The sequence below is a fragment of the Dipodomys ordii genome, unplaced genomic scaffold (assembly GCF_000151885.1).
Source record: "Dipodomys ordii isolate 6190 unplaced genomic scaffold, Dord_2.0 Scaffold95, whole genome shotgun sequence".
In the NCBI taxonomy this organism is placed as follows: Eukaryota; Metazoa; Chordata; class Mammalia; order Rodentia; family Heteromyidae; genus Dipodomys; species Dipodomys ordii.
The window spans coordinates 3,501,925-3,514,619 of NW_012267311.1; the positions used below are offsets into that span (position 1 = coordinate 3,501,925).

Here is a 12,695-nt window from a genome sequence, read left to right on the forward strand (position 1 = left end):
GCCGGTTTTCTTTGCTGACAGATATTTAACACCTTGATGTGCAAATTGTAGCCCAAATCTCTGACTCTCCGGGTTTGCATCTGGCCTAATGATTCTCTTATTCATGTTACACACGTTGTTACAGTTTAGGAAAGTGTTAAAGTATTGTGTTCTTAGCTGAGGCCAAGGCTTTGGGGAGCCCAGGGTCCTCTTCACTGTTGGACCTGGTGTCAGCTCCCTGAACCCCAGCCTCAGGATTTGGTAGAGAGAGGGTGAGTAGGATCCTGATCCCAGTGGTCACTGGCCAGACCCTGGGCTGCTAGCCAGAACCCTGACTTTGTGAGTGGCCACAGTTTGGCTGTGCTCCATCCCACAGGGGCTGAAAAGGGTGGGTAAGGAGTATTTATGTGGCTTTGTGTCCTTGGCTTCCTCAGACGCTCACATGCAGTATGTGTACCCTCAGTACACCTGTTTGTTCCCCTACCATCCCCATACCTCCCCCTCTACTGCCCCAGACATTGCACATGGCAATAGACATCTCTGACAGGGAAGGGGCAGCAAGAGGTAGGAGCCCCAGAACCTAGAAGCAAGGTGCCATTCTCAGAATGTCATAGATTCTACCCCCTCCCATCTGAACATGTTTCCCTAGTGAGAGGGGGGAGGGGAAAACAGGTCATGTGACCCAGGAAAACAGATGTTACCTCCTGTCTTCCAAATTTTAAGGTGAAGGCAAGGCATATGAGTAATGCAAAGATGGCCAGGACACTTTTAGTCTTTTTTTTTTTTCCCTTAGGAAAACTGAGTCTCTGGGTGGGGGAATTACATTGACACTGGACAGTGACTGGACAGGCCCCAGAACCTTGGCTGCCTGCCTGCCTTATAGTCCAGGGTGTTTTTGTTTTGTTTTGTTTTTTCCTGAGAGACCTTGGAGGGGAAGTATCTAGGACCTGGTACTGTTAACTAGTCAAGAAGGAGATCAGAGACATAGTAGGCATTTCCCTTGCAAGTCCTGAAAAGGAGGTGGCTGATTTTTTTAAAAGGCAAACATAAACATGCGCTTACACTGCATAAATATATGCTTGCACCTCCATGTTCACTGCAACTTGTCAGGTTTTAAACAACACTGAACTGTAGGTCCGACCTTCAGAGACAGGGATTTAACTGGCAAAAGGCCTGGCATTTCTAAAACCACAACACTCAGCAAAGTTTAAGAACTACTGTTCTACACTGGCTTTCTTTATCTGGAGTCTAGGGCACCTTCAATATTTCTAGTCACCTGCCCAGGGGCTTCTAAGCCTTAAACCTGGCACTTTGTTTGTGGATAGCTGGGAGAGGAAGGGGCCTGAACGCTTTTAGTCTTACTGTCCCCAGATGAGGACAGACTTTCAGTCCAAGTCCCAAGAATACAGCTTTGGGCTCTGTCCTGGCATCTACCCCCTGCACCCTCCTCCATCCCAGACGGGACAGGAAGTGTCCAGAGGAGGTGGGGGTGGATGTGATTGGCAGTTGGAGGCTCCAATGGGCCGGGAGCCCCCGCTATTTCACCTCTCTCCTTCTATTGGTGCCTGGGTGGAGCCGCCCCCAACTGCAGGAGCCCCGGGCAGGAACGAGTAGAGACCCGGGCAGAGGGCGAGGGTGGAGGGCGCTGGCGTTGGCGGGCTGCAGAAGGTGAGGCCTGGTGGGGTGGGCGGGTGTTGACTACGAAGTCTTGCCAGAAGGAGGCGGGGCAGAGTGGTGTATGATCTTAAGGGCCCCGAGTGACCGACTGTTAAGTGTGTCTGTGCGCCTGTGAGGCTGAAGATGTCAGAGTGTGAGACTCAATTGCTGTAATTGTCAGCTAATGTGCCAGTGCTCCCGTGCTTGTAGCTGAGTCTGCATGTGGTAGTGAGAGGGTGGGATTGTGTGGGCCGTTTCTGGTGAGTTGTGAAGGTGTGTTTGTGTGTGTGAGAGGGACTGTGACCACATGGGGAATGTATTCTGGGAAGGTCTCTGTGGGGTTTAAGATTGTGTCTGCCAGTGTGAGAGTGGGTGGTTAAGTTTGTGTGTGGCTAGTGTGTGACTTCAGCAAGTAATAGAGCAAGAATGAGACTTGTGACTCTGTGTGTGCCCTGCATCCCAACAGACTGCTTGGGAGTACTACTTGTTCCTATACTGAGGGACCCACTTTCATAGCAGAGTGGAACTAACCTTTCTACTTTGCCTGCAGCATATACAGGCCCATCTGTACATCCCTAACACGTGTGGCTTGCCTTCCTTCTTCCTCTTCTCCCCTCTTTATGTTAACCTCTATGGTTCCTTGTATTTCTTCCCCTTCTGGGAGATATGTTGCTCACAGTTGTTGTTTTCTCTCCCAAGTGTTTCTGTGCATCTGTTTTTCTAGTTCTGTGCTCAAGCTGTTTCTCAATGTCCCTGTGCTTGACTCTTTTACCTGGGGGCCTGTAACAGTGACGTGCTGATCTGCCATTGCTAAGAGGAGTTGCTTTTAGGGAATGCTGCAGCTCCACCCCAGAGGCAGAGAGAGAAGGGGGAGGGGGAGGAAGAGCGAGAGGAAGAGAGAAGAAGAGGGAGAAGAAGACTGGGGGGGGGAGAGGAAAGAGGAGAGGAGAAAGGAAAAAAACAGAAAAACTGTAAGTATGTGGAGAAGTATGTAAGCATGTCTGAGTCCTAGTGATGATGTCTGAATGTATCAGTGTGACTCTGACTATCTGAGAGTGTGGGTCTGAGGTTAAGTATGAGTCCTGTGTATCTGGCACCAAGGAACCAGAGGCATTTCCTGGTGCTGGGGCCCAAAGGGTAGAAAGGGAGATGAGAAATGGCTGGAACTTCCAGGGAAGGGGGTAACTGAACTCTGGCCTTTCCATATATCCCCCAGTCTGGGACCTTCCTTCCCCTGGAAGCCCAGACAGCTGTGCCCTAATGAAATATTTGCTGGGGAGCAAAAAGAATGGTAACAGGAGTTTGTGTCTGGTTTCCATTTGATTGTATCCATATGTGTTCAAAGGAGTGTCTTTGTTAACGGTATGTAGTGAATCCATATGTGAATGTGGCTATATATGACTGTGAAAACAGAATTTCCTAGTGATGGAGGATTTAAGCATAAGCAACTCTCCTCTTCCTCTTGCTGGCTCTGGCTGTGTCTGTGGCTTCATTTTCAGCCCAGGGGGAACTCTTCCCTTCCCAGGGCTTGGGGTGGGAGGAGAGGAAGAGGGAGGAAGGAGAGGGGAGAAGATGGGAAGTAGGGGGAGTAAGCAGGAGGTTAGGGGAGGGGGCCTGGTTGGGGCAGCTGGGCTCCAGGGCTGGGGGGGTGGGGCAGGAGAGAATGGGAAGGAGGGATTAGTTCTGGGGTTACAGAACTGAGTGGATAGGAGTGCTGGTGCAATGGCTGGTAGGAGGAAGTCCTGGAGGCCATTGAACACTTAGTCACTGGGATCATAGAGGTAGGGCTGGGCCAAGTAGGGTCAGTGTGGCTGGGGGCAGGGCAGGGGGCAAGAAGGAGCCACCAAGACAAATTCAGACTGACACAAACACAAGAGGCCCATGCTCCATTTAACTCCAGCGGGGTATGTGTTCTTCCTCTTTTGGCACTCTGGACAAGAACATTCTCCCCATTTGCTTTTTTACTACTGCTTACTGCCCCCCTCCAACCTCCACCCAGATCCTCTCTCCTAGCCCTCTTCTGTGGAAACATGCACACACTGTTAGAGCCTCCTCAGACATGTTTGAGTTCCCCTGACCCCAACCCTACCCTTGCCTCGTTGGACCCCCTGCTCCCTCTTGGGTCTTCAGGACGGAGTGATCAGGACCTATTCTGTTAGTGTTGTGGTCTCTATTCTAGGCCCCTCTATTCTTGCAGGCTCCAAGTCCTCCTCCCCTTTCCGCCACCCTGTCTCCATCTCCATCTGCTGGCTGCTTGCCCGTCCCCAGCCTCTGGCAGCAGCCAGGGCATCTGGATCCGCTTAACTCTGCAACCCCAGCCTGCACCCTAGCTTCATCCAGCCTCATAAGCTAGACCAACAAGATTTCAAGCCAGGCCCAGCTGAGTAGCCCAAGTAGCCAGAGCAAGGGGCCAGAACCAGGCCAGAGACTTGAAAGCCAGAGCAGGACTAGACCTCATGGTAAGATTACAGGGCAGTTTTGGACACGTTACACAGCCCCCATGCTGCAAGGTGATAAGGTTTGCTTCGGGTTAGTCAGAGGCAGTGATTAGCCATGGACAGGTGGGATGAATGCCAGAATTCCCACGAAATGGAGTGGAGGGTTAATGGGAGTGGTTAAGCCAGTGCCAGCCTTTGGTGCCAGGGGTGGGTGCCAAGAGTGGTGTGTCGGGGAGGGGGTGCTGGCACAGTCTGTTGCCTCCGGCTTTTGTTCTGGGCCCTAAGCCCAGGACTGAGATGGTATGTGTGTGTGTGCGCGCGTGCGCATGTGTACATGTGCCTGTGTGAGTTATGTAGTGTGTGTGTGTGTGTGTGCGTGTGTGCGCGTGCGCGCATGCATGGGGATATGATGGAAAAGAAGGCTTCTGATCACACCCAGTGTTTTCTAATAGCTTTAGTTCACTTAGTACCTCAGTTGTCTTTGGAGAGCAGGAACCAGGCTTTAGCCTCCTATCTCAGGGATGGGGGAATCCCTGATACTGTCTCTCTTCCCACAGATGAGCCACAGCTACTCAGGGCTGAGCAGGGTCCTGGTGGTCGTGGCTGCAGCCCTGGTGTCTTCCTCTTCGCTCTGCCCCCAGGCCTGGGGTCCCTCAGGTAAAAAGAATGATGTTCTGTGACCCCCTCCAACTCTGATGGAGGATTTGCCACTTAGTGACCCCCTTCCCATGTCTTAACTGTGACCACTCCTAATCTCTGTTCATGGGGGTCCCTTTTCTACTTTGTCCTCTAACAGTATATCTTTTTTTGTTGTTTGTTTTTGTTAGTCGTGGAGCTTGAATAACTCAGGGCCTGAGTGTTGTCCCTAAACTCTTTCATTCAAGGCTAGGACTCTACCACTTTGGGCCACAGCTCCAGGTCCCTTTCTGGTTTTCTGTGGTTAATTAGAGGTGAGTCTCATGGATTTTTCCTGCCTGGACTGGCTTTAAACTGTGGTCCTCAGATCTGAACCTTCTGGGTAGCTAGGATTACAGGTGTGAGCCACCAGTGCCCAGCTTCGATAGTGTATCTTGACACTTTAATCCTAGTTGATTGACAGTCTTATGCCTTATCTTGTCACTCTCATAAAGTGAGACAGAGGGGAATGGGAAAAAGAATATTACCTCAGAATTGCCCTTTTCAGGGGTCCAGTATGGGCAGCTTGGCAAGTCGGTGATGCTGTGTTGTCCTGGAGTGAATGCTGGGTAAGTAATCCACCTGCCAGTTGATATGACACTCTTGATCTGCCCTGACTTATGTTCCCTCTCATACCCATCTCTTTTTCCTAATTATCCTCGTTTAATAGAAAATTCAACTAGAGCTGGGAGTGGATTGTTGCTTGGCATACATGGAACTATTTGACCCCAAGTACCTTCCCTCCCCCCCACACGAAAAAAAAAAACCTGATAAAACAATAGATATGTATGTATTGGGCACTAATTGCCTTGCGTATTTTGGACTCTAGGAGGCAGGAATACACAAGCCAGGAAATTATTGCCCTCGCAAAGCTTACATTCTAATGGGGGAAGACAGACCATAAGTGAATCTTGCCAATGAGTAATATTTGCAGGACAGAAAAACACACATGGAAGGTGATTGAGTGATTACTTCCTAGGTCTGTATGAGGAAGTGACGTTGCAACTGATTTCTGAAGATCAGAAAAGAAAAGCCAGCCACAGATTAGGGTAGAAGTATTCCTGATAGTGGGAACAGCAAATACAAATGCTTCTCCCCAGAGGGAGGTGATCTAAAGGAACTTTCTAGGATGAAAACAATCTTGTCTTGTGATAGCACTCATCAAAGCCAATAGAACCTAGTGATGTGTGTACTTTAGCATTTTGTTGTGTGTGAATTATGCTTCAATAAAAAATATTTTAAAGTCATAAAAAATGCTTCTCCTGAGATGGGTAAAAACTCAATACTTCTGAGGAACAGAGCAATGTAGCCAAAGTATAGTTGATGAAGGGGAAAGAGGAAGGAGCTGATGGACGAAAAGAAAGCAAGGGTAGGGCTGGGAAGGTGGCTCAGTGGTAGAGCGCTTGCCTTGCATGCCTGAGGCCCTGGGTTCGATTCCTGAGCACCACATAAGCAAAAAGAAAAAAAAAGCCGGAAGTGGAGCTGTGGCTCAAGTGGTAGAGCACTAGCCTTAAGCTGAAGAGCTGAGGGACAGTGCCCAGGCCCAGAGTTCAGGCACCATGACCTGACCAAAAAAAAAAAAAAAAAAAAAGAAAGCAAGGGTAGATCATGAGGGACTTTCTATGCAGTGAAGGGAATTTAGACTTGTTTACGAGTTTAACAATAGAAGCCTGTGGAGAACAGTGGCCTGGTCTGACTTAATCTTTAAATCTTCTCTCTGCTATTACCTCATCTCACCTCTAGGACCCCAGTTTCCTGGTTTCGAGATGGGGACTCTGGGATGCTACAGGGACCAGACGCTGGGTTAGGGAATGAGCTGGTCCTGGTTGGGGCAGACAGCAGTGATGAGGGCACTTACATCTGTCGGACACTGGATGGTGCCCTTGAGGGCATGGTGAACCTGAAGCTGGGCTGTGAGTTGGGGAGGATGGTGGTGGTGAGTCATGTAATCCCTAAGGCAATCTAGAGCCCAAGGAAACCCTCTGGGATAGGGAGGAGGGGAGGACTGCATCTCTAGCTGCATCCTCTGCCTTTAGACCCACCAGCCCGTCCTGTGGTCTCCTGCCAAGCAGCCGCCTATGAGAACTTCTCCTGTACTTGGAGATCCAGCCAGGTCAGCGGTTTACCCACCCGCTACTTCACTTCTTACAGGTGTGTGTGTATGTGTGTGTGTGTGTGTGTGTGTGTCTAAGCAATTGAGTGTGCTGGCATAATATGGGGATGGGAGGCAGGGAGAGAGGCTCTAAGGAAAGCCTCAAAGAGGGCAGAAGGCCCTCTTTTCTTTCCTGACCTCAGATGGCCCCTCCCAACCAGGAAGAAGAATGCACCAGAAGCTGCTAATAGTCAGAGGTAGGATACGAAGGAGTGTCTGGGGGCTCCCACAGTGTCCCACAATGGGTATTTCCAAGCCTAAGACCATATTCTCCCTCCTAGTGAGGGTTCATCCACAGGGCCCTGGCCATGTCCACAGGAACCCCCAGGGGCTACCCGCTGTGTGGTTCATGGGGCCGAATTCTGGAGCAAGTATCGGATTAATGTGACTGAGGTGAATCCGCTGGGTGCCAGTACACGCCTGCTGGATGTGAGCTTGCAAAACATCTGTGAGTACCCACCCTAGACTTCTACCCAGACCCCTATCAGAAACCCCAGAGGGACTCCACTTCACACACACAGATGCAATCAAAGAGATGGTCTCTGTTAACCTCTGCACACACTCTAGCCTGCTGCTACAGGTCCTTCCTTCTCTCAGCTTCCCTGGAGGCTGCCTAGCCTCAGCACTGACTCCTGCTTCTAGGCCCTGTGCAGAAGATAGCCAGATCTCATGGCCTCCTAGCCAAGGGAAGCCCCCGATGAGTCCTCCTCCTTGATCTATGTGTGTGTGTGCATGCATGTATGTGATGGGGAGGCGGGCAGTAAAACTGGTTGAAATTTGGGCCAAATCATCTTTTTTTGGATAGCAAATTTCCTTTTTTACTTATGCAACAAAATTTTTCCCTCACCCCCAAGACTGGTAGCTTATTTTAAAATAAAGATATGATGATAGACAGGTCCTATGGCTAACTAATGACCAAGTTTCAGATTTTCCCACTCCTCCTGGAAGTACTTGGATAAGATGCTTTTTTTTGGGGGGGGGCCCAGTCATGGGGCTTGTACTCTGGGCCTGGGCGCCGTCCCTCAGCTCTTCAGCTCAAGGCTAGCACTCTACCACTTGAGCCACAGCACCACCACTTGAGCCACAGTGCCACTTCCGGCTTTTTTTCCTTTTGCTTATGTGGTGCTGAGGAATCGAACCCAGGGCCTCAGGCATGCAAGGCAAGCGCTCTACCACTGAGCCAACTTCCCAGCCCGGCTAAGATGCTTTTAAGCACACATCTTAGGAAGCGGTAAAGGGATGAGTACCTGTTTCCTCCTTTGACTTTGTGTCTGGCCGCCCTTAGTGCGTCCTGACCCACCCCAGGGGCTCCAGGTAGAGTCAGTACCTGGCTACCCCCGACGCCTTCGTGCCAGTTGGACATACCCTGCCTCCTGGCCTCGCCAGCCTCACTTCCTGCTTAAGTTCCGGCTGCAGTACCGTCCAGCACAGCACCCAGTCTGGTCCATGGTAAGGCCTAGAGTGTTTCTTAAGCTTGGGCTGTGGGTTTTGTCTCTGATTTCATGATCCTGAATGTTTTTAGTTTCTGGGCATTCATTAACAGCTCTGATACCCCCTGGGCCAGGCATCCAGCTGGATAGTAGTGAACTCCCACTGCTATCTCAATCCCCAAGAGTGGCTACCATCTGGTCTGGGGAATCAGCCTCACTTGCCACTGATTTTTACTTTGGTACTCTGTGTCTTGTATATACCTTTCTCTGATTTGGGAAAGAGAAGGGGAATAAAACGGTGAGACAAAAAGGACAGAGGGTGAACCAATGCAGCAGTGATAGTCACAAGACACTATGTTGGAAATGAATTTTACAACTGTTGGTGGGAGGAAGCCAGAGGGCAGGGAAAGTGGGAGAAAAATGAAAGACAATATTCAACAATGTTGAATGTTGAATGAGGAACAATGTTGAACAAGAAATGTAACTCATTACCTAACTTATGTAACCCCTCTGTACATCACCTTTACAATAAATAAAATAAAATAAATCATATTTAATGAAACTAAGTTATAGAGAGACCAAAAGTTCACCTAAACAGATTGAAGCCACAGACAGCCCCTCTAAGTGGTCACTATCCAATACAGTATTCCAAACCTTAGGTATAGACTCTACGCCATCAGCCACCACAGTAGTTAGAGGCCTACACCCTCCACTGGCTGCCAGGGATGGCACTGGGAGGACAGGGTAACATTTGTCTAGGCTCCCTGCTGACAGCCTAGGGCCTAAGATAATGCCCTAAGGAAGTATCTTAACCCCCAGGTGGAGCCCACTGGCTTGGAGGAGGTGATCACAGATGCTGTGGCTGGGCTGTCTCACACTGTGCGTGTCAGTGCCCGGGACTTTCTGGATGCTGGTACCTGGAGCGCCTGGAGTCCAGAGGTCTGGGGAACTCCAAGCACTGGTGAGAAAGAAAGCCAAAGAAAAGGGAAGAACCCCCATCTCCAGAGCATCTATTGGCTAATTAACGTCCCTGAAGGTGGCAAGGTGGTACATCCTCCCCTTGTCCCTCAGTCACAGCCAGGCAGAAGTAATGGCTGCCCTAGACTACCATCACCCTGTCTTAAGCTTTCTCTACCAACCCTTTCATCCTTGCAGTTATTGGCTATACTTCTAAAAGCCACACCCTAGAAGCTGGTCAGCCTCTGCCTTGTAGGCCTCTATGCCCAGCCCTGGCCATGCTGATGTGGATACTTCTCATGTTTCACACACCCTCAGGTCCTCTGACAAAGATACCTGTTGAGGACCAGCTACCTATGCAACCACGAGAGACAGAAGATCAGGTGGACAGCCCTGCTCCTCCAAGGCCTTCCGTGCAGCCAGACCCACAACCATTTGGTGAGCTTAGGCAGAGAAGTAAAGGCCACAGAGAATGAAGAGAAGAGCTGAGAGAAGGGGGCACTGAGCTTCAGTATGCTTGTTCTGATAACACTATGTGATGCCCCTCTTCAGATCACAGAGATCCATTGGAGCAAGTGGCTGTGTTAGCATCTTTAGGAATTTTCTCTTTCTTGGGACTGGCTGCTGGGGCCTTAGCACTGGGACTCTGGTAAGTTACTGAGGTCCTTCAGCCTCAGACCCCTACAGAAGTTTGTTTGTTTTTTTTTTTTTGGTCGGTTGTCGGGCTTGAACTCTGGGCTTGGGCACAGCTCTTCAGCTCAAGGTGAGCGCTCTACTGCTGGAGCCACAGCACCACTTCTGGTTTTTGAGTGGTTTATTGGAGATAAGAGTCTCATGGTGGGCTGGGAAGGTAGCTCAGCGGTAGAGTGCATGCCTTGCAAGCATGAGGCCCTGGGTTCGATTCCTTAGCACCACATAAACAGAAAAAGCCTGTGGATCAAGTGGTAGAGCGCTAGCCTTGAGCTGAAGAGCTGAGGGACAGCGCCCAGACCCAGAGTTCAGGCCCCATGACCGGCAAAAAAAAAAAAAGAGTCTCATGGACTTTCCTGCTCGGGCTGGCTTTGAACCTCGATCTTCAGATCTCAGCCTCCTGAGTAGCTATGATTACAGGCATGAGCCACCAACACCTGGCCCTACAGAAGTTTTTTTTTTTTTGGTCCGGTCGTGGGGCCTGAACTCTAGGCCTGGGTGCTGTCCCTCAGCTCTTCAGCTTAAGGTTAGCGCTCTATCACTTGAGCCACAGCACCACTTCCGGCTTTTTTCTTTTTGCTTATGTGGTGCTGAGGAATCGAACCCAGGGCCTCATGCATGCAAGGCAAGGGCTCTACCACTGAGCCACCTTCCCAGCCCTCCTCCCTCATTCTTAATGTATGTGTGCCCAGAGTTATGTCTGTCCCTTCATATTTAGGGTGTTGGGGCTCGCTCAGAGTTGGGCTCATCTATTCCATCTCAGTGTTGGCTCAGAATGGGTTTCCCCACCCCCTTGCTTTCATTCTTAGGATGTTTGGGCCAAGACCCAGTCTTACTGTGTCTCTTAATTTTCTTCCTGCTCTTCTAGGTGCTTCAAATCTATAGAGGACCCAGGAGAACTTCATCTAATTCTACCTGTAACTCGTCTTGCTGACGTGTCTAGATGGACAGGAGAATCAACCACGGCAGGAGAACTCTATAGATGGGATTCTCAGCTGGAAGAGCCCCTTTCTTTGCAATCTTGTATTCTATACCTGCCAGCTGAAAGGTGTCTGGATCTCTGATGTCATCTCAGAGCTAGAGGTCCACCTGAGGAATGTATGTAGATGTTTATGTCTGTGTCCATATGTGCCCAAGTGTGTGAGGCAGAGAACGTATGTTCTCTGCATGTTGTATGTATGTAGGTACCTGGAGAATATGTATAGGTCTCTGATTCTTGACCTTGGCTCTTGGGGGTGGGGGAACTGTAAAGATTCAAATTTTTAAAAAAGGGAGTTTTTAAAGGTCACACTTGGATTATTGTCCAATACTTCTTTATTATTTTGGCATTTGGGGGCTCCAATCCATTTTCCTTTTCAGTGTCAGATTCAAGTTGGGTAGGTTTCCTTGGAGCCTTTTCCCTTGGCGCACAAACCACCGAGCTAGGCTGCGGTTTTGGGGATGGATGCAAACACTGCGTCGAGCCAGGTGAAGTCTAGGAATGGAAAGGTCCAAAGCTATGCCCATAGAATGGGCATGAGGTTGTCCCAGGATTGGGGCATGGGGCATATGAAAACCTCAGAAGGCTCATGGGGCTGGCATTGGGATAAACATCAGGGGTTGGGACTGAGGCCAGAGGCAGGGCTATCAAGAGTGGGGACAGAGCTCACACAACAGCCTGGAGGTGACAGTCCCCATCAGCCTCCTGCAGTTCCACATGGATGACCTTCCTCAGTAGCTTGTTTGAGAGTGGCTGTCTGTAGAGCTGAGTACAGCATGTAGTGCTGGGTGACAGTGGCAGCGCTAGAAACAAGAGAGCCATATGTTCAGAAGGGTCTAGAACCAGAACTGCGCTATCACACAGCTGGAGGTTGGACTTCCTGGGCCCCTTACCCTCTTACTCAGCCCACTCACACAGCCTTCTATACCCCCATCCTCAAGACTTACCTGTTCCAGGGTCTGGGCTCAGGAACAATAGCAGCAAGAGGCCACTGGTGGTTAAGAATCCCTTCATGCTGCTCAGCCTAGACACTGCTCTCTCCTTCTCTCCCCCTACCTTTTATCTGGGCACATTTGACCTGGGGCACCAGGTGAGTCAGACACAGGTGCAGATGTATTGCTTATCTTATGATGTTACTGAGCTCTAATTCTTGAACTGTTGCCACAGATTCTTTCCACTTCTAGGACAACCATTTTTTCCTGGGCTTTTAAGCCCAGATAAGAGAAACAGTGCCAAGCAGTAGTACATATATGGGGGCTGATAGTACAATAATTAATGCCAGATAAGGATCCACAGTAGCATCTAATAATAGACCTTCATAGTTACATTCCCATAGCCACACATTCACAGTCACACCTCAGTCATTCAATTTCAAGGTCACACCCATGACTGGACAATCAGACAAAATCATAAAGCCCCAGTTTACACGATGTCTGTTTTGTTTTATAATCAGCCACTAAAACACAACTTTTTTTTTTTTTTTTTTTGCGCCAGTCTTGGGGACTGAACTCTGGGCCTGGATACTTCCTGAGCTTCTTTTTGCTTAAGGCTAGTGTTCTACCACTTGAGCCACAGTACTACTTCTGGCTTTTTCTGTGTATGTGGTACTGAGGAATCAAACCTAGGGCTTTATGCATGCAAGGCAAACACTCTACCACTAAGCCACATTCCCAGCCCTAACATACAACATTCTAATGGAGTTGTGGGTGGAGTGGAAACATAAGTCAGTACTAACTTGC

The 12,695-nt window shown here is 49.6% G+C and overlaps 2 protein-coding genes across 2 annotated transcripts; one reads left to right on the plus strand and one right to left on the minus strand.

Moving 5' to 3' along the window:
- The first annotated feature begins 1,566 nt into the window (after positions 1-1,566).
- Positions 1,567-9,940, plus strand: Il11ra (interleukin 11 receptor, alpha). The gene is made up of 11 exons (XM_013026597.1): positions 1,567-1,647; positions 4,631-4,730; positions 5,257-5,317; positions 6,492-6,661; positions 6,785-6,899; positions 7,062-7,097; positions 7,182-7,348; positions 8,186-8,349; positions 9,150-9,291; positions 9,606-9,725; positions 9,840-9,940. The coding sequence occupies exons 2-11, from the start codon at positions 4,631-4,633 to the stop codon at positions 9,938-9,940; spliced, it is 1,176 nt and encodes a 391-aa protein (XP_012882051.1). The 5' UTR covers positions 1,567-1,647.
- A 904-nt stretch (positions 9,941-10,844) lies between these two features.
- Ccl27 (chemokine (C-C motif) ligand 27) lies at positions 10,845-12,463 on the minus strand. Its single transcript, XM_013026570.1, has 3 exons — positions 11,904-12,463; positions 11,627-11,759; positions 10,845-11,451 (listed from the first exon to the last, which is right to left on the minus strand). Exons 1-3 carry the CDS (start codon positions 11,968-11,970, stop codon positions 11,295-11,297), a joined length of 357 nt encoding a protein of 118 aa, XP_012882024.1. The 5' UTR covers positions 11,971-12,463; the 3' UTR covers positions 10,845-11,294.
- Positions 12,464-12,695: the final 232 nt, after the last annotated feature.